Source organism: Hypanus sabinus, chromosome 16, assembly GCF_030144855.1.
Source record: "Hypanus sabinus isolate sHypSab1 chromosome 16, sHypSab1.hap1, whole genome shotgun sequence".
Lineage (NCBI taxonomy): Eukaryota > Metazoa > Chordata > Chondrichthyes > Myliobatiformes > Dasyatidae > Hypanus > Hypanus sabinus.
Genome location: NC_082721.1, coordinates 50,409,247 through 50,435,341, shown reverse-complemented (window position 1 = coordinate 50,435,341; position 26,095 = coordinate 50,409,247). Strand labels below are relative to the sequence as shown.

At 43.3% G+C, this 26,095-nt stretch overlaps 2 protein-coding genes across 8 annotated transcripts in view; one reads left to right on the top strand and one right to left on the bottom strand.

Annotated features, from left to right (window-relative positions):
* tmem38a (transmembrane protein 38A) overlaps positions 1-26,095 on the bottom strand; it is a 135,082-nt gene that overhangs the window by 29,720 nt on the left and 79,267 nt on the right. The window contains exon 1 of one of the 7 annotated variants that reach the window (XM_059991728.1): positions 4,579-4,705. The exons of 3 other annotated variants lie outside the window; for them this stretch is intronic. Coding sequence is in view for 2 of the 4 variants with exons in the window: in XM_059991722.1 (XP_059847705.1) it covers positions 4,139-4,262 (124 nt within the window). In the remaining 2 variants the exon portion in view is untranslated. Of the gene's footprint in view, positions 1-2,159; positions 2,200-4,138; positions 4,537-4,578; positions 4,706-26,095 lie in introns of those variants that run through there. 3 more of the 7 variants (XM_059991722.1, XM_059991726.1, XM_059991725.1) reach the window with 3 other exon arrangements.
* Positions 18,760-26,095, top strand: part of smim7 (small integral membrane protein 7) — a 41,628-nt gene continuing 34,292 nt past the window's right edge. The window contains exon 1 of the mRNA XM_059991729.1: positions 18,760-19,007. Coding sequence (XP_059847712.1) covers positions 18,982-19,007 — 26 coding nt within the window. The 5' untranslated portion in view covers positions 18,760-18,981. The remainder of the gene's footprint in view (positions 19,008-26,095) is intronic.

Sequence of the window (26,095 nt, the reverse complement as noted above, 5' to 3'; positions counted from 1 at the left end):
GAAGTGGGATTCTTGCAGTAACACAGAATGTAAGAGCAGGGTGATTATAGTACAACTGTATAAAATACTGGTTAGGCTGTGGTGCTCTGATTAGCACACTATAGGAAGGACACGATTACACTAGAAAGCATACGGAAGAGATTCACCAGGATGTTGCATGAGAATTACAGGATTATAATTGTGGGGAGAGACTGAACAGCCTGGGTTTGTTTCCCTTGGAGAGGGGGAGGCTGAGAGAGGGAACCTGATAGAGGGGGAGGCTGATAGAGGGGGAGGCTGAGAGAGGGGGAGGCTGAGAGAGGGGGAGGCTGAGAGAGGGGGAGGCTGAGAGAGGGAACCTGAGAGAGGGGGAGGCTGAGAGAGGGAGGCTGAGAGAGGGGGAGGCTGAGAGAGGGGGAGGCTGAGAGAGGGAACCTGAGAGAGGGGGAGGCTGAGAGAGGGGGAGGCTGAGAGAGGGGGAGGCTGAGACAGGGGGAGGCTGAGACAGGGGGAGGCTGAGAGAGGGAACCTGATAGAGGGGGAGGCTGATAGAGGGGGAGGCTGAGAGAGGGGGAGGCTGAGAGAGGGGAGGCTGAGAGAGGGGGAGGCTGAGAGAGGGGAGGCTGAGAGAGGGAACCTGATAGAGGGGGAGGCTGAGAGAGGGGGAGGCTGAGAGAGGGAACCTGAGAGAGGGGGAGGCTGATAGAGGGGGAGGCTGAGAGAGGGGGAGGCTGAGAGAGGGAACCTGATAGAGGGGGAGGCTGAGAGAGGGGGAGGCTGAGAGAGGGAACCTGATAGAGGGGGAGGCTGATAGAGGGGGAGGCTGAGAGAGGGGGAGGCTGAGAGAGGGAACCTGATAGAGGGGGAGGCTGAGAGAGGGGGAGGCTGAGAGAGGGGGAGGCTGAGAGAGGGAACCTGAGAGAGGGGGAGGCTGATAGAGGGGGAGGCTGAGAGAGGGAACCTGAGAGAGGTTTACAAAATTATGAGGAGAGTAATTAGGATAGATGGTAGAAAACTTCTCTCCATCACACGGACATCTAAAACTAGAATGCACACATTTAGGGGAAGGGGTAGAAGGTTTAGAAGTTTGAACCACAGAGATGGATGTAATCTGGAACACACTACCAGAGTGGTTCGTGGAGGCAGGTGCTTTCTCAACATCTCAGACACAAGAGATTCCGCGACTGTTGGAAATCCTGAGCAACAGACACAAAACACTGCAAGAGCTCAGCAGGTCAGGTAGTGTCTATGGAGGGAATTAAACAGTCAATGTTTAGGGTCAAGACCCTCCATCAGGACCCGCATAGATGCTGTCTGACCTGCTGAGTTCCTCCAGTGTTTTGTGTGCATTGTTTAAGAAGAATCTCGACAACTGAATTGCTAAGGCAAGGGAACGAGTGCTGGTAAAGGGTATTAGTAAGAGATACATGCTTTGTAGTCAGCGTGGACGGAGTGAGTTGAAAGACCAGTCTCTGTGCTTTATGATTATGTGACTGTGGCTTTTAATAGCAGAAAAGCATAATAGTGGTTTCTTAAACCTAGGATATCCAAGTTCTTAATTTTTTTCTTGCTGGCCCCCAAAATATTGTGCTTCTTTGGATGACTGAAAATATGTGAAATTGAATTTTAGGCTTCACTTATTACTTGGTGATTAGAAGTTAGGTTTTGGTTTTGAGCCTTGTGTTTTAATCTGTCAGTGAATTCCATTTGTACCGGGGCTGCATCTGAAATAACACACTGACCTCAGTCAGTTTAACTCAATGCTGATAGAGGACAGCATGTTGTACCAGTCTCCTCCTGCTGAGATATACATGTTGAATTTTGCAAGGCTAATAAAGCAGGCCTCATAATGTGGAATTTTTGCACCGAACAGCACCTGACCCATATTGAAAGCCATATTAAGAAATTATGTCTGGTGACCTTTGCTTGGTAAATATTAATCTTGTGTAGAGAGGAGTCTGGTGTGCTAGCTAATAATAAGATTACTAGACTGGAACTGGAGTTCTGGATGATTGTGCAACAGGCACAGAAAGGTGGTGGAACTCAGCAAGTCAGTCAGCATCTATGGAGAGAAATAAACAGTCAATGTTTCAAGCCAAGACCCTTCATCAAGACTGGAAAGGAATGGGACAGAATGCAACTTGAAGTGTCAACTGTTTATTCCCTTCCATAAACGGTACCTGATCTGCTGAGTTCCTCCAGCATTTTGTATGTGTAGCTCAAAATTTCCAGAATCCCTTGTGTCTGGATGATTATGGCAGCTAAAAAAATAAAATTCAAATAACTTGATCCTGAAATAAATGAACAAATTTAGCCACTGTAACCTTGAAAGTAAAGGACTGTTATGAAAACATGTGGTATTCTAATTTCTGGTAAGGGAAAGAAGTCTATTATTGTAGCTCTTGAGACCTGTATGACTCTGGACTCAACAGACTGTCGTTTCCATAAACTGGTTCCCTAACTCAAAGACAGTTAAGTATGAACAATAAATGTTGCCATGCATAGTAACCAAACAAAATCATTCTGGTCATTGTTGAAGATGACAAATCAGGAAAATGGGAACACAGACCCAGCCAGCAATAGAGCAACACTGCCAACTATTATCATAGACACCAGCTGCTTTAGGTAGACCTTAACCAAAACTACATATGCAAATGTTAGAACTCAAATAATAAATAGAAAATGATGGAAATCTTCATCAGATTAGTCAGAGACAGAGTCACTAATCCAGGTTGATAATCAGCCATCAAATCTGGGAAAAGCAAGAAACAAAATCACATTTAAAATAGTGAAAGCTGTGTGTGTGGAGGGGGGAGGGTGGACAGTGGAGAGAATAAAAGGAGAGATTTGTGCTATAGTGGAGAACAGATGGATTGGTTGGTACCATAATGGCAGTACCAGTGGAAAGAGGAACACAAATGGTGTGCCAAGGGAGGTGTAGGCAGGAGGAAATGAGTTAAATCTGAAATTATCAGAGGATAGAGAACAAAAATGTAAAGTACACAAATGTAACTGGATTCCATTGTTATACCTGCCATCTGGGATGAAGAGGCTGTCGTCAGAGTGGGAGTTGGGTGGAGAATTAAAGTGGCTAGACAAAAGAAAACAGCGAGATGGAGCATTGAAGAGTGGATGGTGGTGAAGATGGGGGAGAGAGAAGAAGACTGTGTGTTGGTGGATGTGGGAGACAGAACTAGACCGCTATCTCCAGAATAATCCCTTTACGGAAGGGATGAAGCGGAAGGAGAGGCAAATGTGTCTGGTGCTGGCATCACGTTATTGACAAGTATGGATGTAGAAGATAAAAGATGGTTGGTAAACAGACAAGGCAGGTTTTAAGTTTGAACAAGTGTTGAGTTTTAAGGTGGGCGTGTATTTAGTGTTAGTTCCACTGCTAGAACCGAGCTCAGAATGCGGCCCGTGCCTCGGCGAGCTGATACAGGGATACCGGGGGGCAGACAAAGAAGGAAATATCCTTTCCATTTTCTGGTGCTGGAAATTAATGAAGGTTGTTTTTCAGGTTTGAACATCCAGCTGTATATCTAGCTTGTTTAAATTTCACGGATTCCTGATGGAAATATTGTGGTGAACGTCTATATCTATTGGAGATCTGCGTGCTCGCACTGCACATACTCTGCATATGGCAGTCAAACAGCTGCAGTTATTCCTGGACACTGCTATTTATTCTCTCCACCCGGACACATTACGAAGCTCCTGCTGATTCTCACCGTCCCCTGCACCACACATACAGCCTCCAAGTATGTCACAAATACTCCTCCGATTAGGGTAAAACGGGGTTCCGTTGTGTTATTTTAAGGGGGTGGGGGTTAAGTGAAAAGATCACTGTAAATAGTTTCAAAGGTAAGTTAATTCCGCTGGGATAAGGAACGCGGACTACGGTACAACACGGGGCCATCCACTGTCGGTGATTCTGGGTTGCCCAACCACCGAACCTCTCCGGTTCAATGGTCAGCAGATTTTCAGCTGCAGCAACACGCTAAATTGGGTTGCCCTGCCCAGGATTCCAATCACACACACACACACCACTGGATAAGACACAGCAACCTGCGCCCGGTCCTTCGGACTGTCAGTGTGCCTCGTACCCCAACTGTAGCCCCGTTCCCCTGCCCCACCGCCGCCGAAACTGAAATGCACAGACCTGGTTCGTATTTCAAGTACAGAATCGACACGATGTAATAAGCCAGGTCAAAGAACGGGAACATGGATATTTTAGAAAAATAAAGAGCGACCTCGCTCAGATTCAACACCTCCAGGATATCCATGCTGAAGCAATAGTTCTCTTTATGCAGCTTCTGGTTCCGATAATTACTGGGCCACGTCTTGCCGATTCCTCGTTTCTCGTCTCTCCTCTCTGTCTCTGTCTAATCATCTGACCTCCCAGCTGCGACTGACAGTGTAAATGCCCCCCAACGCTGCTCCTGACGTCACAAATAGCCCCTGACGTCAGCCACACAACACACAATTGCGCTGTAATGTGTGATCAAAGCCAATCAGGACCATCTCCGCAGCGTACATATACAAAAATAAACAGCCTTAAAAAGGCAGGCGGGGAAAGAGAAACTGCTCTCTCAGACTCACATCATTGGATCCTTGGAGGTAGGTGTCATCAGGCGAGCGTGGATTTAAATATCCGGAATTAAAAAGAGAACAATAATTCGTGCCACGAACATCAGGATTGATCCTTGCTCGAAACCGAATCACCAGGAGTGGGAATATAAAGAGATGGAACAGGCGTTCCCCAGGACTCCAGGTCACAGCATTGTGTTAAACCACCTGCACCTTGTTTAAACTGACTGTATGCCCACAGAACGTCACCCATATTTTCTGCGTGTTTCCTGCTGTTAGAATGAGCAATTCAGTATAAAAGAACTTGACCTGATATATATCTAGGGATACACCCAGACTGAAATCAGTATTCATAGCTGAATGCACACAAGCTCAAAACTAAAATTACAAGCATAGTGTGGGTTTAAAAAATGAAAGCTTAGCTTAAGTTTATCTATCATCTTTACAGACCCTAAATGTTCCGCAGAATGTTTCCCAGATGTTTTGTGCTTTTCTCCTTAAAATCCAGTCCATTTGGACTATGAGAACCTAGATATATATTGTACCATACAATTACTTTCTGCACAACTGATTCGATTTGCAACCATTTTGTTATTAAATGCACTGAAATTCTCTCCGGTGCCAGTAACCATGCCATAAACAGCACTGCTTGAGAAAACAATATTAGTCCTGGTTTTGAAATTTTGAGGGAAAGTTCCATGTTTCCAGTGCACTGTGTTTTATGAAAACAGTCCAAAATGATGAAGTTTGTTGAAGATGCCTCTACTAGAGGAAATCATTTCTCATCTCCTTTATACATCTTAAACCTCATTTCTTAGTGTTATGTACCAAAGAAAAGAGAACCATATGCCGAGCAATCCTTCCTAATAAGCTTCTTATCATTCTGAATAATCTATGCTGTGCCTCTCCAAGGCCAATATAAGAACATATAAAATGGGAATAGTAGATTAACCAATCTTTGTACAGTTCCATTAAGATCTTGGTTAATGTAATGTATCTAAACACCATTATAACCATCACTCTTTTAATGTCCAGAAACCCTTCGAAATGTTTTGAACAAAATCAACTGATTTTGTGCTCTCAAGGCAGAGAATTCCAAAATGTGTATGACCCTATGGGTGAAGAAGTTCCTGCTTATCTCAGTCCTAAATGGCCTACCTCTACCATGAAGCTAACAAATTTCATGACATTTGGCAGTGATATTAAATCTGTTTGATTCCGTCACCTTACCAAGAACCTATATAATTGCAATAAAATTTTCTGCATTCAAGTCCTTTCATAATAAATACTAACATTTATCACCTTAATCACTTGCTGGTATGTTGGCATTGAACACCTTGTATTCAGGCACACTTTAGGTCCCTTTGTACCTAACCAGAGAGCCTACTTTTCCATTATGTGCACCAAAGTAAATAACTTTACATTTTCCCACATTGAACACCATCTACCACTTACTTGACTTGATTTTTTTTGTTCTACACTTTTCTCTGTACTGACAAACCCACCTAGTGTAATATCACAGAACATAGAAAATATCACACCATATTACAGGCCCTTCAGCCCACAAAGTTGTGCCGAACATGTCCCTACCTTAGAAATTACTAGGACTTCCTATATTTTTCTATGCTCCATGTACCTATCCAAAAGTCTCTTAAAAGACCCTATTGTATCCGCCTCCACCACCGTTGCTGGTATTGCGTTCCATGCACCCACCGCTCTCTGTGTGGAAAACTTACCCCTTGACATCCCCTCCGTACCTACTTCCAAGCACCTTAAAACTGTGCCCTCTCATGCTAGACATCTCACCCCTGGGAAAAAAGCCTCTGATTATCCAAATGATCAATGCCTCTCATCATCTTATACACCCATCATCGGCAAATGTACTTCCAGAGGCGCAGAGCCCAGGACTAATCCATGCTTAACATCATTGTAAAGTTACAGTCACACATTTGTACCACAGTTTAGTTGTCCTTTAGTTTTAATGTAAAGCACGATACCAGAAAAGCTGGAATTTGAAGTAAATACAGACAATTCTGGAAATATCATAATTAAAGCAACATCAGTGGAGAGAGAAGAACATTAACATTTTGTGTTTCTCAAAAAGGGAAAGATGAGAAACAAATACATTCTCAAACCCAGATAGTTGTGTAGAAAGTTTAAAAGAGAAAAAGAATGGGGCAAGGAAGAAACAAAGTGAAGAAGCAACAGGTGTAAATGTGGGTAATTAAATGGTTGTTAGATCACAAGACTGTAAGACTTTGCAGCAGGATTTGGCCATTTAGCCCATCAAATCTGCTCTGCCATCCAATCATGGCTGATCCTTTCCTCCCCACCTCAGCCCCACTCCCCGGCCTTCCCCCCATAACCTTTGATGGAGTGTCCAAATCAAGAATCTCTCAAGCTCTGCCTTAAATACACCTGCTTCCACAACTGCCTGTGGTAACAAATTTACCACCCTCTGGCAAAAGAAATTTCTCCTCATCTCTGTTTTAAATGGATGCTCCTATATCCTGAGGCTGTGCTCCCTTGTCCTAGACTCCCCACCATGGGAAACATCCTTTCCAAACACACTCTGTCTAAGCCTTTCAATATTCGAAAGGTTTCAATGAGATCCCCCCCCATTCCTTCTAAATTCCAGAGAATACATACCCAGAGCTATCAAATGTTCCTCATATGATAACACTTTCATTCCCAGAATCATCCTTGTGAACCTCCTCTGAACCGTCTCCAATGGTAGCACATCTTTTCTAAGATGAGGAGCCCAAAACTGTTCACAATACTCAAGATGAGGTCTCACCAGTGCCTTATAAAGCCTCAGCATCACATCCCTGCTCTTGTATTTCAGGCCTCTTGAAATGAATGCTAACATGGCATTCGTCTTCCTCACCACTGACTCAACCTGTAAGTTAACCTTTAGGTTGTGCTGCACAAGCACTCCCAAATCCCTTTGCATCTCAGATTTTTGGATTCAGAAAATAGATTTTGACATTTATTTCTACGACCATGCATTTTCCAACATTGTATTTATCTAAGCTTACAGAATTTAGGGCTTGAGTTAGGAAGTTCATGGCATTCTTAGTTGAAAGATGAGATGTATCCCCAGAAACAATGGGTAAGAAATTGCCTTTCTAAAGCACAAGGGGTTCAGAACAATGTGTATAGCTCTGGAAGGTTGTTCACCAAAACTACATGAGGTCTAAAATCTTCATTATGAGGTTCACAGAAACTAGATGTCTGTTTTTCTATCCTGTTCCCAGTTTATCTGTCACAAGGCATTGTAGATGCTGGCATTATAGCTTTGCAAATGCTATCACATGACACAAGTTGGTGAAGAACAGTACCAATAGGAGGTAGGTCCTTTGTAGGAGAGGGACAGGGAAATCCTCCAGGACTGCATACAGTTGTCAGGGTCTATGAGCTGTCTATAAATGACAGTGCTTTGAGACACTTGAAGTGAGGCAGATCTCTGTGCTGTTCTGTGATGTGGGCTGATAGAAAGCTAGATAAAGCCTTTTCTCTAGTGAACAGCAGAATGATAGATACATACTTTATTGATCTCAAAGGAAATTATATTGTCACAGGTGCATTACAAGTGCACAGATACACAAGTATTAGAAAAGAAGTAAAATATTTAAAAAATAAGTTACCTTAAAAATAAGATTTCCAAGTTCACACTAATAAGATGGTAGTGCAACAATTACCATAATATTATTCAGTAATGGGTGCACATTCACACCATCCAGATAAGAAGTGATGGTAGTATTGCACAGCATTGCACAGAATGTCCAAGATAACAGGGTGTGGTAAACAGAACTTAAATAGAACTCTTTTAAACAGAGGTTAATAACAGTCTAACAGGAGGGTGTCATCGCCTCCCCAGCTATAGGTTGATTCAATATAGAGCCTAATGGCCAAGGGTAAGAATGACCTCACCTCATATAGCGCTCTTTGGAGCAATGCCGTTGACTTAGTCTATTACTAAAAGTGCTCCTCTTTTCAGCCAAGGTTGCATGCAGAGGGTGAGAAACGTTGTCCAGAATTGCCAGGATTTTCCAGAGGGTTCTTTGTTCTATCATAGCCTCCATTATGTCCAGTTTGACTCCCAGAGTAGAATCAACCTTTCTAATCAGTTTATCGAGGCTCTTGCCCCAGCACACCACTGCACAGAAGATTGTACTAGTGACAACAGAATGGTGGAACATGTGATGGAGAGGTCTGCATATTCCAAAGGACCTCAGTGTTCCCAGGAAGTAGAGGCAACGCTGGCCATTCTTGTATACAGTTTCTGTGTTGGTGCTCTACTCAAGTCTGTCATCCAGTTACACCCCCAGGTACTTGTAGGTCCTCGCCATATCCACATCCTCATCATCAACAGTAACAGGGGGCAGTGCAGGCCTGGTCTTCCTAAAGTCCATCACCATCTCCTTTGTCTGACTGATGTTGAGCTGCAGATGATTCATCTTGTACCATTTGACAAAGTCCTCCACCAGGACCCTGTATTCATCCTCCTGTCTTCCCTTTATGCACCCAACTATTGCTGAGTCATCAGAGAATTTCTGCAGATGACATAACTCAGTGTTGTATCTAAAGTCTGATGCATACAGTTTAAATAGGAAGGGAGCCTATGCAGTCCCACGTGGGCCCCAGTGCTGCACAAACTGTGGTCTGCCAGCCAGGTAGTCCATTATCCAGGATACAATGGAAGTACCAGCCTGCATTGAATAGAGCATTTCCCCCAGCAATGAGGGCTGTATGGTATTGAAGGCCCTCGAAAAATCAAAAACATGATCCTCACAGTGCTGCCCTGCTTATCAAATGGGATATGCTCTGTTCAGCAGGTAGATGACAGCATCATTGACTCCAATGTCCTCCTGGCAGGCAAAGTGCAGGAAACCGAGGGCTGAGATGACTGGGGTCAGAGGTGAACCAGGACCAGCCTCTCTAGAGTTTTCATGATGTGTGAGGTCAGGGTCACTGGACAGTAGTCACTCAAGACTTCCAGTCAGCCCTTCTTAGGTACTGGGACCACACATGATGTTTTCCACACAGTCGGGACCCTTTCCAGGCTGACACTCAGAATAAAAGTGCACTGGAGGGCTCCACACGGCTGCTCAGCACACTCCTTCAGGATCATGGGGTTCACACCACATGGTCCCAATGCTTTTCAGTATCTGAATTTCCCCAGGGTCCTTCTCACTTGCTCAGTAGCGAAGCTGAATCCATGATGACTGGGGAGTTGGTGGAAAGTGGGGACTGTGGGTGGTGAAGACTGGGACATTTGTTTATGTGGAGGTGTGGATAGTAGGTGCAGGGCAAGGAGGGAGTGTACAGTGGTGGCTTGTGTTGTTTATCCATGTATTGAACTGGAAGGGGGTGGAGGGAGTGGGGCATTGGTGCTGGGAGATGTGAGGGGATCAAGAGCAACATCCTTGAACAGCCTGGAGTGGTCCTGAGACAGGAAAGCAGAGTGATTACCTCCCAGGTTTATGTAAAGATGTAAATCGAGGCAGCATGTGATTGCAGTGTCAGTGAGTAAACAGCACAGCTTCTGGTTTTCATAAAACATCATTGCACTTGATGGATATGGCAAAGGATGAGGTGCTGGATTTGGAGGCTAGGAGGGTGAAATGTGGAGACTAGGAAAATCCTATCTTCATTCTGTTGGGAGTGGTGGGGGAGAAGGTGGTGAGAGCAGAAGTCTGGGAAGCACAAGAGAGGGCTCCATCAAAATATGCTTTATGCAATGAATGACAGCAGTAACAGCTCTGGAGAACAAGCATCATGCAAGAAGACCCCACACTGGGATTTGGACAAGAACTTGTTCGGTGCAACCCTAGTCAGGTTCATCTAGAGGAGTAATATCAAAATAAAAGCAGCCAGTTTTAGAGGTTGTTAAGTTTAGAAGTTGTAATTACATGACTAAAGAGTCATGTAATTACAGTAATTAATGAGTTTTAAAGTCGTGAAACTTAAGAGTTAGGTAATTGTTTGAACTACATGGTAAACCTTTGAAATGCTTGAACTAATCGTGATTAAAGAAGTACAGTTATTAGACAGTCATCGTCTGATATGTTTTATCACGTGCTGCATTTAATTGGCAGCAGTTCCATTGCTGGATGGGCTCAGTAGGAGTTGATTTTATTTTATCCCACACATTAAAATTTTCAGTGGTGATTCATGCTGTGGGCACCAGACAATGATCAAAGCCAAGGCATTATACAGGTGGTTTGAAGCCTTGGATAAGGAAGACCTGTCAGGGATAGGATCCATGGTAGATGTGCACTAAAAGTAGCCTCGAGCCAATAAGGGCAAAATAATTAAATCAAACAACTCAGTTGCATGGACTCTGGGAAGAAACTGCAAAGGAGAAAGCCAATAATCTGAAGTGACAACTGGAAGAATGATTGAAAATTTAAAATATTTATCTGGGGAGCAAGAGAAAGTAAAAGGGAAATTAGTGTATTGTTAATGAGTCAGTCTCAAGTTGGAGATGAGAGAGTTCCAAGTCAAACAACTGTTGGTGACTGAACAAACAAAATTAGAAGAGGAGAATTTTTTAAAAATTACATGTAATGACTTGCAAGCAGCAGAGTAAATCATTCATAATCATAACTGAAAGGTGTGGGGGTAGGGTGTGACCTTTCTAAATGCTATTGGGAAATTGAAACAGCAACTTAACATTCAAATAGGACTGATGTGCATCAATACAATGAAGGCAGAATACAGTGAGGACAGGGAAGATGACAGTTAGGCTATGCTCAATGAACCCTCTAAATGAACTGGTGATTTTATAATCTCCTGAAAGCAAACATGCCTATCTGGAATGCAAATATGGCACCTTGAAGCAGATGAAGCTCAGCCAGCACTGGAAGAGAGGGTGCCATGGTGGATTTCAAGCCAGATTAAAGCATCAAGTTATGAGAGTACCTCTCCCTAGCATTTTACAGCTAACGTACAATCACTGGAGAACAAAGCAGAGGACCAAAAAGTGAGAGTGCCATACCAGAAGAAAATGAGGGATTGCTATGGTCTTTGACATGGCAATCCAACTCTTGAGGTTCTCAATCCACTAAATTAGACCGAACTGCCAATTGACAAGACTTGAGGGGCGGAGTTCCATGATAAACTCTGTGTGGTGCTTGGAAATTGTAATGATGAAGTGCTGACCATTCTGCTTACTGAGAGAGTTCTCCTCCATGATCCTGATTGCAGCTCACATACCGCCAAAGGCAGATGTTAAGCAAACACTCGATGTATTGAGTGCCATGATTAGCAAACAAGAAACAGCCTACCCTGATACCTTTCACATCCTTGCCAGAGACTTCATTCAGGCTTGCTTCAAGAAATCTCTGCTCAATTATCATCAGCATATCACCTGCAGCACCAGGGCCCCAACACAGACACACACACACACACACACACACACACACACACACACACACACACACACACACACACACACACACACACACACACACACACACACACACACCCCACCACCACCACCACCACCAGGAATGTCTAAAACTTCCAAGTGAGTGGGTGTAATTAGAATGTCGTCTGTAGGTCGTGATCTAAGATCCAAACCGACAGTACCCATGTTGCTAGCAGGTGCAGAGCAATTCCAATAACCCCAGAAGGTCCAACAGTCAGAATGCCCTAAAGGTGACTTGGACATTTCCCAATAACTGAGAGGAAGCAGTATGTTATCAGCATGTATTTTCAGACACACAACTAGTGAGATAGCAAAGAATATCCTGGTTTTTGAGGGTATCAAAGTCCACATGGTTTCTTTGAAATTGTCCACAAACAGTGAGTTAAATGATGGGTTAAATGATGGAGAGTAAATAAAGTTGATAACTCCTCTTAGTCTTGATGTGCCCTTCACTTTATCCTGGACTCAAAAAAAAACTTGAATTTCCTTAGCAAATGTGAGAAATGCAATTTTAGTGGTGATGGGATTCCACAGCAGACACCCTGTGGAAGGTGTAAATAAGTTCAAACCACAGAAGGAAAAACATCCCAAAGGATATGGATATCGTTTATGGGGGGGGGGGGGGGGGGTTTACAGTCCAGAATTTGTCAGTAGTAAAGAGGCACTTTAGTCTGAAATCTAACGGAAAAGTCCCAACAAACTTGTAGTAATTGTAGTCTTGCTAACTGTAACTGCACTGAGGCATGGGTGTGAAGGAAAATGCCTTGATGTGGACAATGGTTTCACACTGGATGGGAAGCTGGCCCTTCCCATCGGTGCTGCCATTAAGTGTTTGCTTGGAGGGAGATTGCCTTAGTCTGCCACTGCACTTGTGCGATACAAGGAACTGCTGCAAGCTCTTCCTGGAGAAATGTGACTTCAGGTCAACATCTGTCAACAGACCATGACACTCAGGGTCTTGGGCTATGTTATTACTTTTAATTTCTTTTGTAACTGTTTCTCTGTTACATAAATTGCACGTGTTATATGTGCTGTGTGTGACTGTTGATTCTGTGTTTTGCACTTTGGCCCTAGAGCAGGGGTAGGCAACCAACAGCCCACGGGCCAGATCTGGCCCACAAAGGTATTTTGACCAGGCTGTGAGCAATTATTAGGATACTATGCTTATCAAGCCCACAAGCAATTTTTCCTTATTCTGAGTGTTTCATGTGACCACACAGATGGAAATGCATGGCGTCTTGTTACACTGGCTCCAGGTTCCGTTTTGTTCCAAACCAAACACTGGTATATATGAATGATGGGAACGCAGACTACCTTATTAATATGTATTAAACACTCTGTGCACGCGCAGGTTTTCAGATGGAATCGTTCAAATTTGTAAACAGAAACAGCATCACTGTGTTTTAACAAGAAATCCAAGCTAAATATCCAGATACTTACATATATATTGTGTGTATATATACTTACATATATATTGTGTGTATATATATTTACATATATATTGTAAATATATATTTATATATTATATATTTACATGTACTTGTTGAATAACTCACATTTCAAAATAAAATCGAAGAAAAAATTTCCAATGGCAATGAATGCAAACCGCAGGAAGGTAGACATTGAGTGCCAAAATTTCCAAGACACTTGGACACTAGATTACTTCTTCATCGAGCAAGCTGGAAAACCAGTTTGTCTCATTTGCCTAGAAAATGTTGCTATGAAGAAGGTGGCAAATATCAGGTGACATTACGAGACATGCCATAGCGGAAATTTGAACAAGTTTACTGAGCAAGCAAGGAAAGATGAAGTTAAGCGAATGAAGGGTAGTTTCAGTAAACAAATGTCATTTTTTGCCAAGAAAAGCAGCGAAAATGAAGGAAATACCCATGCCAGTCTCAAAACGTATTGCAGAAACGATGAAGCCTTTTACAGATGGAGGGTTTGTAGAAGAATGTTTACTGGCAGTGGTGGATATTGTTTGTCCTGAACTCTTTATTTGCATCTATCAGCCTGTCAGAAAGAATGATCACACGGCGAATTGAAGAAATGTCAGCAGATGTTAAAAGTTGTTTAAGGGATGCCTGCAACGAATTGCAATTTTTTTCAGTTGTGCTTGATGAGAGCACAGACCTGAATTGAATTGAATTGAATTTCGGTTTATGGTCATTTAGAAATCACAACTGCAATGTAGTTAAAAAGTGAAACAATGTTCCTCCAGAATGATATCACAAAAGCACATGACAAAACAGACTACACCAGAAAATCCACAGAATGTTTGGCAATCCCCAATCCAGAGTCCTGAGAAGCTGCTGTGTGTTAATATCACGCTACCATCATAGCGCATTCCTCGGAAAGGAGCTCCAAACCCATCAGACAAAACAAGACTACCCAGACACACCAAATCAGGAGACCAACTCTACCACCCAACAAACCAAAAACTAAAGCTACAAGACCTGCACAAAACCACACAGACCTGCCCCATAACAGTGCAAACAATACCATAATTGATTAAAAAAAACGGACCATGGGCACAGTAAAAATAGTCCAAAGATGTTAAAAAACTGTAAGTTTGAAAGAAACCACCACACAGTTTCCACAAGTCCTCAGGGTCCCGATAGACTTGTCATCCCACGCAGGCGGCAGAAGGGAATACCCCCGCTATGGACTTCCACGGCAGCACTGGACTCAGCCTCACAGACGCAGCACACAGTGAAAGTGCACGGACTGCAGTGGACTCCAAATCCGTCAAACCTCTGAGCCTCCGACCATCCCCTCCGGCACAGCCTCTCTGAGAACCATCCTCTGCCGAGCGCACTACAACGCCCCTGCCACCGGCCACCGGCAACCTGACCCCGAGGACTGGGGGCCTGTTCTTCCCAGCAGAGACCCAGACCTCACAACAGCAGCAGCAATGAAGAAAGCCTTCCTGGAGATTTCCAGATGTTCCTCCATGCTCCCATATCCGTTTTTCATCAGATCAGGATTGTGCACGGCACCCCGCTTAACAAATAACAGATATCAACTCCACAGAGGCCACTGCAAACTGCATTGTGCCGCCATCTTGAATCTTGAAATGAGAGACTTCAAAAAGGAAACTGCACATTTTACCACTTTTCAAAACAGTAAAGCACAAACTCCAGGCATTTTTGTGAATATGGTCCAAGAATTGAGAAAAGAGTTTTCATCTCGTTTTGGTGATTTTCGCTTGCATGCAAATGAGTTCAAGCTGTTTGCTACTCCATTTGATGTGGAAGTGGACACTGTATCAGAAGTTTTTCAAATGGAATTGATTGAGATGCAATGTGACGACATATTGTGATCGAAATTTCATTCTGAAGATGTGTCAGTGCTTGACTTCTATAGAAAATATATTCATCCAAATTGGAAGTATCTGTCAGGGTCCGGTCCGGTCTGGAATCCGCATTCCGGGTCTCGATCCGGTCCGAGGGCTCCAGACTCTGGGTCCTGCAGTTGTCCCTTCCAACACCCGTCAACTAGTTAGGACCCTCCTGGCTCAAGGAGGCACACCTGTGACTCATTGAGCTGCAGATGTTTATGAGGGGCCTTGGGACTGGGACCAGGTGGGTGGTTGTTTTGTTTTGTTTCTCTGCAGGCTCTGAACTCTTCTCTGCATTCTGTTATCCTGCCCGGGCTCAGATCTACTCTTCATCATGCTTCTCTGCCCTGTACCAGTACTGCCAGGTTGGTCCTCTCCCCCCACCTTTCTTCCCATGTGCTGGTCCCGCTTCTCCGCTTGTTTGTTTTGTTTGCGCGGTCGCACTGTCTGCCGGCCTTTCCTGATTTTCCTGCTATTATGGCTGTTGTGTTGGTCACCCTGGACCTATGCCCGTCCCTACCCTTTGCCTCTGTTGGGCAGTTCCGGCTGACCTGCTGCTGCCCGGTGGGGGTTCTGCCCCATCCTCCTCTTCTGCCCAAACCCTGGGATTGTGCCCTGCACCCGCCTAGGGGTCCGCGTCGTGCCCAGGCCTCTGGTGTTTCCGCCTGGGAGGCGGCCCTACCCAGGGAGGGCTCTCCGCCAGCTTATCTAGCCACCTGGACCTACCTGCCTGCCTGCCTGAACCCCGGGGACCTGCCTGCCTGCCTGCCTGAACTCTGGGAGCCCACTCTGCTCTGCCTGCCCGACACTCTATCTACCTGAACCCTAGCTCTACCCTTAAATGCCATGGCATCCCCATCCTGTCCTCCCCCTAGTACGTCAGTGTCTGCGTCCTGCGTTTGGGTCCATCTGGCCTTGTTCCTAACAGTATCCTAACTTACTGGACCATGCAAAAAAGATGGCATCATTATTTGGCAGCACTTATCTGTGTGAGCAATTATTTTCAAAAATGAAGCACATCAAGAACCATTTGAGAACAAGATTGACTGATGCCCATCTGGATAATGTGTTGCTCTTGGCATCAGCAGGTCTGACACCCAATATTGAGAAGCTTTCAAGCAACAAACTGCATCAAGTTTCATATTGATTTATCAACTGTTTGCATTAAAATTTTCTTTTTTATTGTACTTAATTTACCACCATTCAATGCATCATGTTCATATGTTTTATGTTTAAAGATTCTTTGTGTCCTTTTAATAGACTCAAAAGATGCATTGACTGAAATAAATTGCAACCAAACTGAGTTCTTTGATTACTAATTGGCATCCTTGGTTAAGCACAAATGATTTTCTAGCATGCGTTATTCATTAGTTTGAGGCAAAACATAACTAGATGTATTTAAATGGATAGTTCCCATATTTCAAGTTTTTTATGACATTTATCTGGCCCACCATCCACTCATTAATACGCAATCCGTCCCACAGAAGCAAAAAGGTTGCCGACCCCTGCCCTAGAGGAATGTTATTTCTTCTCCTCACCTGCCTACCATCTCCTCCTGGTGCCCCTCCTTCTTCCATTTATCCCATGGTCCACTCTCCTTTCCTATCAGGTTCCTTCTTCGGAAGCCCTTTACCTTTCCCACCCACCTTGCTTCACCCATCACATTTAGCTAGTCCTCCTTTTGCTTCCCCACCATTTTGTTCTGGCGTCTTCCAGATTTTGAAGGGTGTGATGGAAGAGAAGTGAGTACAGTTCCTATTACAAGGCAGAAGGTGCTGAAAGACCTGAGGGTACATAAATCACCGGGACCAGATGAACTGCATCCCAAGGTTCTGAAAGAGGTCATGGTAGAGATTGTGCAGACATTAGTAATGATCTTTCAAAATCATCAGACTCTGGCATAGCTCTGCAGGACTGGAAATTTGCAAATGTCACTCCACTCTTTAAGAAAACAGGGAGGCAGCAGAAAAGAAATTATAATCGACTCTGACATCTTCCCAACCACTGAGGTTAGCCTGACCTCAGTGGTTGGGAAGATGTCAGGGTCAATTGTTAAGGATGAAGTGATGGAGCACTTGGTGACACAGGACAAGATAGTACAAAGTCAGCATAGTTTCCTTAAGGCAAAATCTTGCCTGAAGAACCCGTTGGAATTCTTTGAGAAGATTACAAGTAGGACAGATAAAGGGAATGTAGTGGATGTTGTATATTTGGACTTTCAGAAGGCCTTTGACAAGGTGGCACAAATGAGGCTGCTTACCAAATTAAGAGCCCATGGTATTACATGAAAGTTACTGACATGGTTAGATCATTGGCTGATTGGTAGGATGCAGTGAATGGGAATAAAAGGATCCTTTCCTGGTTGGCTGCCAGTGATTAGAGGTGTTCCGCAGGGATCAGTGTTGGGACCACTTCTTTTTATGCTGTATATCAATAATATAGATGATGTGATAGATGGTTTTGTTGCCAAGTTTGCAGATGATACAAAGATAGGTGGAGGGGCAGGCAGTGTTGAGGAAACAGGTAGGCTGCAGAAAGACCTCCACAGATTAGAAGAATGGGCAAAGGAGTGGCAAATGAAATACAATGTTGGAAAATGCATGGTCATGCACTTGTAGTATAAATTAATGTGCAGACTATTTTCTGAATCCAAAAATCTTAGATGCAAAGGGACTTGGGAGCCCTTGTGCAGAACACCCTAAAGGTTGACTTACAGGTTGAGTTGGTGGTGAGGAAGGCATATGCCATGTTAGCATTCATTTCAAGGATGTGATGCTGAGGCTTTATAAGGCACTGGTGAGGGCTCATCTTGTGTATTGTGAACAGTTTTGGCTCCTCATCTAAGGAAATATGTGCTGGCATTGGAGAAGGTTCACAAGGATGAATCCGGGAATGAAAAGGTTATCAAACGAGGAACATTTGATAGCTCTGGGTATGTATTTACTGGAATTTAGAAGGATGGGGGGGGGGGGATCTCATTGAAACCTTTTGAATGTTGAAAGGCTTAGACAGAGTGGATGCGGAATTTCCCATGGTGGGTGAATATAGAACAAGAGGGCACAGCCTCAGGATAGCGGGGGGGGGGGTCCATTTAAAAGAGATGTGGAGAAATTTCTTTATCCAAGGGGTGGTGAATTTGTTACCCCGGGCAGCAAAGGAGACCGGGTCGTTGGGCGTATCTAAGGCAGAGCTTGATTGGACGCGGCATCACAGGTTACGGGGAGAAGGCGGGGGAGCGGCAGGACCTATTTCTGCTCCTAAATCTTATTATCTTTCTTTATAGTCCTGACGGAGGGTTTACGGCCCGAAACGCCGATTGTTTATTCATCTCCACAGATAATGCCCGCCCTGCTCTGGATTTCCAGCCCCTGCAGACGGTCGAGTCCGAATTGCCCCCTCGCTACTTCCGCCTTTGTCATCACTTCCTGGTAACTCTGCCCCACAATCCTGCGGGTCCCTCCTGGCTTGGGGCGGAGGGGTAACTAACCTTCCCGGATGCTGCAAATCCACTGACTTGTCCTCTTTCTGACGGAGGGACCCACTGTGCATGGATGCTGCCTGAGCTGCGTTGAGTGCGGTGCTTCTCTGGCGATTTACCTCATTGCTCAGCTGAAGCGATTTCGATTGGAGACCGACCAAGATGATCGGAGACTTTCTCTTGTTCGGGTAAAGGCCGCGGGGCAGGGGCAGGGGCAGGGGCAGGGGGCTGAGGACCTGTCGGAAGCGGCAGTCCCGGGGTAGGGAGAGTGGAAGGGCGGCTGCTGTTTAGAGTGAATGGATAGAAGGAAGGTTGGGGGAGGGGAGGGTGCAGGAGAAGGGGATGTGGAGTGGGTGCTGGTGATGCCGGAGTACGTTTCAGAGAAACTTAGGCCACCGTCCTTCCCACATGAATGTTCCATTATTGGCATAATTTTAACTGACATATATTCATTAATTTTATACGACTGCACGTATAGGAAAGAACGTCTTGTTTAGATGAAACCGTACTTGAGTTCCATTCCTTAAACAGAAGATCTGTTGAATTAAGAAACAAACAGGAGTAGGGTATTCAACTGATACCTGGTCCAATCTTCAGTAAGACAATGGCTGATCTTGTACTTTAATGTCAGTATCTTGTACTTGCCCCATATACCTTGATTACCACTAAAAATCTATTGATCTGCTGGAATCTACTCAGTATTTTGCCAGACTTATGGTTACAAATAACCTGACCAGGAGAAATGTCAGCCTCTGCATCTACCCTTGTCAAGCCTCATAGTTTGTACATTTGAGGAGATCACCTTATTTATGTAAACTGTAGAGGCATTAGCCCAGTCTACTTATTCCCTTTTCATGCCACAGACCTACTATTCTCCCTCTCCCTTCCATTCCCTGTCTGGATACCTTTTCTTCTCACCTTGTGCATCACCTCCCTGTTGTTTCTCTCCATCCCATTCTTCCATGGTTCATTTGTTAGATTTCTTCATCAGCCCTACCTCTTCTACCTATCCCATCCCACTTTTTTCCCTCACCCAATCTCTTCCCTGCCAATTTATACTCCTTTCCCCTCCTCCTCTCCTTATTCCAGGTTCTGACCCCTTCCTTTCCCAATGAAGAGTATCGGTGACTGTATTCCGTTCCATTGGTACACTGACTTGCTAAGTCCCTTCAGCATTTGGTGAATCATAAAAATCAAACTGGGTGCACTCACTTCATATTCTTTACTGGATTGGAAAGTAAGTCCTGTACATAATCCAGGCACTCTTTCCAGGATCTTGCTTAATTGGAGCAATACAGATCTATCCCTGCATTTAAATCCTCTTTCAATGAGGACCAAATTGCTGTTTGCCTTTCTAATTTCTTGCATATTAACTTTAAGTGATTTATGTACAAAGACAATCAGCTCCTTCTGAACACCAATATCTTTCTCTTTCTCTCTTTTTTTGTTCAGAGTAAATGACTTCATTTTCCTACGTTATATTTAATTTGCCTTGACTGTGTCTAGTTTCTTCCTGCAGCTTCACTGCCTTGTCTTCATATCTCAAACTGCCACCTTGCTTGGTATCACCAGCAGACCTGATATGTTACCCTTGACCCTTATTTATTCCTTTTTTAATTAACCAGTCCCCAATCCATGCCAGTAAATTGCCCCTCTCACATTGTTTCATTTTGTTTACTCTCTTGTGTATCCTTCTGTAAGATTAGTTGGGTCATCCTATATTATTCTGCTGACTACAACCTCAACAATCTAATCATCAAAGATTATTTCTTTTTCAATTTACCACATTCGCTCTAGCCCAAACTCTTTTTGTTTTCTATTATCCTGTTGTTTGTTCTTTAATAGTAAATCTCAGCCATCTCCCTGTTAGTGACATCAGGTTAGTGGGCATTTCATTTGCTGCATTCTCTTCCTCCTTTCTGTATTTTGGTAGATGGTATATAGTGCATCCACTATCTCCAGATACATCTTCAAAACATAGTGTGCAGGTCATCAGGCCCTGAAAATTACTCCAGCACATTTTTTAAACTAATGCTAGTTTCCTTGAGCTCCTTATTCCATCCAGACCTGTAATTCTCTATTATTTCTGGAAGGGTTTCAGTATCTCTTGTGAAGGCTGATGCAAAATATTTGTTTAAATTCTTTGGCATTTCCATGTGTTATTTTTTCCTGTCTCAGTCTGTAAGGACCCAGAGTAATTAAAACAATTCTTTTTTATTTAACCAAAAAGCTCTTATTAGTTGTTTCCTTTCTAGTAGCCATTTGTCATACTCTGCTATTGCTTATCACTACAGTGTTCCTTCTTTACTAAGTTTATAATTTTGATAATCCCTACAGTTCTTTATACACATAATATTGTGTATTATGATCTAATATAGGCACGCCCTGCATTACAGGGTAACAGATGGAGAGTTCATTTTCTAGAAAAACAGCTCATATCACAATTATCCATACAGAAAATTGTGTCATTTGTGTTTGTTTATTTACCTATTTTCACATAAATTCCACAACAGCAAATTTTATTCTATATCACAAAATTTTAGGTCAGTAAGGTCAAATTTCTGTAACCCAAATGACTAACATGAGGTTGTCTGTACAGTCTGACCATTGCAGGAACAAATTTTGCATTGGACTTTGTGTTTTAAAATGATAAATACAAAAAGTTTTCAAATAATATTTTACTGTTATTGCTTGTTTCATGTTGTACCTCTTAATATGGGGTTTCCTAATCTACTTTTTGTTGAATATAATTTTTAGTTGGCCATTTTGGTCTGTTTACTAAACTAAATCACTTTCAATTTATCTTTAAGCCTTTTTCATATTGTTATTACTTTTCACAGTGCTAAATCAGAAATTGCTTACTCCCAGTTGAAGACTGCTAATCAGATGTCAACAGATTGATCCAGAAACCCGGCTCCTTATTGTCCCATAAATTCATTGCCCACACTATCACTGCTCATTTGGTTTGCCCAGTCTGTACATAAATCTAAAATGCCCCATGATTATTGCTTTACCCTTGCTATATGCATTTCTTTATGTCTCTTTGCTGCTTCCTGTTTGTATTCAGTGGTACTCTTACATTTTGTTTTAAGCTCAGTTGCTTTCTCTTGACTGCCTTTGAACCTTTTTAAATTCCAGGACTATCACATCGAGTCTTTTGGTTTTTCAACTTTTTTCTGAAAATTATCTACTGTATTCTGGAACATTTGATTCCCACTCTAGGTCATTTTCTGTTCATTGGCATTGGCTATTAGATCAAACCCACTTATTTTGACCAGTGTCATTGAACAATGCATCTTCTAACCACTTGTATGTGCACTTTTACCTGCCTTTACAGCTCTGTCTATAATAACTGAAAGGTGGTTTTGTTATTGATTACTAACTTGAATGATCTCGAAGGCTAAGGCATTTTTAAAGAATTGATCTACTTTTAACTTTCTAGAGTCATTTAATACAGTCTAAGTGTTTGACTGCTTTTTTTTTAAACCAGAGACATGGTCAAAAACTTGCCTCATGTCAAATCAATAAAGGCTTTGCAACAAATTTTAAATGAGACTCTTCATCAGGATTGAATGAAAGAGGACAGAACCCAGAAATAGAAGGATTGGGGAGGGGAAAGAGCATGATTTGGCAGATGATATGTGAGTTCAGGTGGGGGTAGGAGAAGTTACTTCCTCCCATACATTTATTCAGACATTTAAATTAAGTTCAATTGTTGAATGCTGCAAATTTATATATGTTTATACATTATCCAAAATTAACATAGTGAAATAAGTGTAATGGAAGTACTTTAGTTGTCTTTCCCAATTAATCTACAGAACCAGAAATCTTTTAAAAGATGGAACTTCTGTACCTTTGCCTGTTCCAGGTGGCATTGGACTGGAGAACTAGATTCTACTATGTAATTCTAGGGAGATGCACCATGATTGGATTGGCTGTTGGATTCCGGCAACTTAGTGGAGTTGTATGGTTACCGCAGTGGAACTGAATGCTGGTCATTTGAAATGGCCAGTCAGTTTGAATTAGCCCTTTATCAACCATTGGATGTAGAGGATCACAACATTTGAATATGGTTGATTGTTTGATCCATCATTACCGCAAATTTACCACAAGGAATACTGTTAGCAGTGCCTCTGGATAGTAGCTTTGAAGAGAGAATGTAATCTTGGTTTACACAGGGAGGGAGGTGGTGCTAGCCTATGGCTGAGCTGTGAAATTGAAGCTGGATGTTAAATCTGCCATAAGACATTTGAGGAGGGAAAGATGCTTAACTGTGTCTTTTCTAAAGTTGATTGCTCAATCAAAATCCCCAAAATGATCACATTTGTCAATTAGCTGATGGATTTCCCATATTTGAACATTCAATAATATTCAACCCAGATGTTGTGGTTCATGTAGGGACCAACGACGTGGTAGGATGAGTGAGGGAGTCCTGCGTAGTGAGTTCAGGGAGTTAGGTGTGAAGCTGAAGGGCAGGACCTCCAGGGTAACAATCTCAGGATTGCTACCTGTGCCATGTGCGAATGAGGCAAGGAACAGAAGGATTATACAGATTAATATGTGGCTGAGAGGATGGTGCAGGAGGGAGGGCTTCAGGTTTTTAGATAATTGGGCTTTGTTCCAGGGAAGGTGGGATCTGTTCCGACGGGACGGTTTACACCTGAACTGGAGCGGTACTAACATACTTGCAGGAAAGTTTGTTAGGCTGCTCGGGGGGGGGGTTAAACTAAATTTGCAGGGGGCAGGGATCCAGAGTGTGAGAGAGGATAGCAAGATGAAGAATAAAGGACAGGTGGGGACTACACGGTTCCAGAATATTAAGTGTGTAGTAGAGAAAGGTGAGGCAGAACAAGTGATAAGGAGGACACATGTACAGAGGGATGGTCTGATGGAACATGGAGTTAAATGTGCAGAAAGAATAAGTAAATTTAGGAAGGACAACAAAATTTAAGAGGCGTATAGCCTGATGGGAGTTCGGGGAGCTGGGTTAAGCACAATAGGCAGCGATTTAAACAGAGACAGGAGAAATGGGCTAAAAATTCTATATCTGAATGCACGAAGTGTCAGAAATAAGGCAGATGAGCTTGAAGCTCAGGTGCGAATGGGTAACTATGATGTTGTTGGGATAACGGAGACATGGCTGCAGGGAGATCAGACCTGGGAAATGAAAGTACAAGGGTATACATGCTATCATAGGGACAGAAATGTGGGCAGAGGGGGTGGGGTGGCCCTGTTGGTGAGGAATGAGATTCAGTCCTTTGCAAGGGGGGACATAGGATCAGGAGAAGTAGAGTCTGTGTGGATAGAACTGAGGAACAGTAAGGGCAAAAAGACCCTAATGGGTGTTTTCTACAGGCCCCCAAACAGTAGCATGGATATTGGGTGCAAGTTGAATAGGGAGTTAACATTGGCATGTGGCAAAGGTAATGTCACAGTAGTTATGGGGGATTTCAACATGCAGGTGAACTGGGAGAATCAGGTTGGTGCTGGACCCCAGGATAGGGAGTTTGTAGAGTGCCTACGGGATGCATTCTTGGAACAGCTTGTACGAGAGCTGACCAGGGACGAGGCTATTCTGGATTTAGTGTTGTGTAATGAACAGGATTTGATAAGCGATCTTGAAGTAAAGGAGCCATTAGGAGGTAGTGACCATAATATGATAAGTTTTTATCTGCAATTTGAGAAGGATAAGGGCAGATTGGAGGTGTCAGTGTTGCAGTTGAACAAAGGAGACTATGGAGCCATGAGGGAGGAGCTGGTCAAAGTTGACTGGACGGATAGCCTAGCAGAAAAGACAGTGGAAGAGCAATGGCAGGTATTCTTGGGAATAATGCACAAGGTGCAAAATCAGTTCATCCCCCAGAGAAGGAAGGATTCAAAGGGGGAAAGGGGCCACAGTGGTTGACAAAGGAAGTCAGAGATTGCATAGCATTAAAAAAAAGTATGACAGAGCTAAGGTGAGTGGGAAGACAGATGATTGGGAAATTTTTAAGGAACAACAGAACTTAACTAAAAAGGCAATATGGGGAGAAAAACTGAGGAACGAACGCAAGCTAGCCAGGAATATAAAGGAGGATAGCAAAAGCTTTTTTAGATATGTGAAGAGAAAAAAGATAGTTAAGAACAATGTTGGACCCTTGAAGAATGAGTTGGGGGAAATTGTTATGGGAAACAGAGAAATGGCAGAAGAATTTAATAAGTACTTTAGATCACTAGGGAAGACACAAGCAATCTCCCAGATGTATGGATGGGCCAAGGACATAGGGTAACGGAGGAAATGAAACAGATTGACATTAGGAAGGAAACGGTGATGAGTAGACTGATGGGACTGAAGGCTAACAAATCCCCAGGTCCAGATGGTCTGCATCCTAGGGTCCTAAAGGAGGTGGCTCTGGAAATTGCGGATGCATTGGTAATCATTTTCCAATGTTCCTTAGATTCAGGATCAGTTCCTGAGGATTGGAGAATGGCTAATGTTATCCCACTTTTTGAGAAAGGAGCGAGGGAGAAAACAGAGAACTATCATCCTGTCAGCCTAACATTAGTAGTGGAGAAGATGCTAGAGTCCATTATTAAAGATGAAATAGTGGCATATCTAGATAGCAGTGATAGGATTGGGCCGAGCCAGCATGGATTTACTAAGGGCAAATCGTGCTTGACTAATCTATTGGAGTTTTTCAAGGATGTATCCAGGAAGTTAGACAAGGAAGATCCAGTGGATGTAGTGTACCTCGATTTTCAGAAGGCATTTGATAAGGTCCCACATGGGAGATTGGTGGGTAAAATCAGTGCTCATGACATTGGGGGGAAGATATTGACATGGATAGAAAACTGGTTGGCAGATAGAAAGCAAAGGATAGCGGTGAATGGGTGTTTCTCGGAATGGCAGATGGTGACTAGTGGGGTGCCACAGGGCTCAGTATTGGGACCACAGCTGTTTACGATTTACGTCAGCGATTTAGATTAAGGCATTGAGAATAACATCAGCAAGTTTGCTGATGATACTAAGCTGGGTGGCAGTGTGACATGTGATGAGGATGTTAGGAGAATTTAGGGTGACTTGGATAGGCTGGGTGAGTGGGCAGATGACGTTTAATGTGAATAAGTGTGAGGTTAACCACTTTGGGAGTAAGAACAGGAAGGCAGATTATTATCTGAACAGTGTAGAGTTAGGTAAGGGAGAAATACAAAGGGATCTAGGAGTCCTTGTTCATCAGTCACTGAAGGTGAATGAGCAAGTGCAGCAGGCAGTGAAGAAGGCTAATGAAATGTTGGC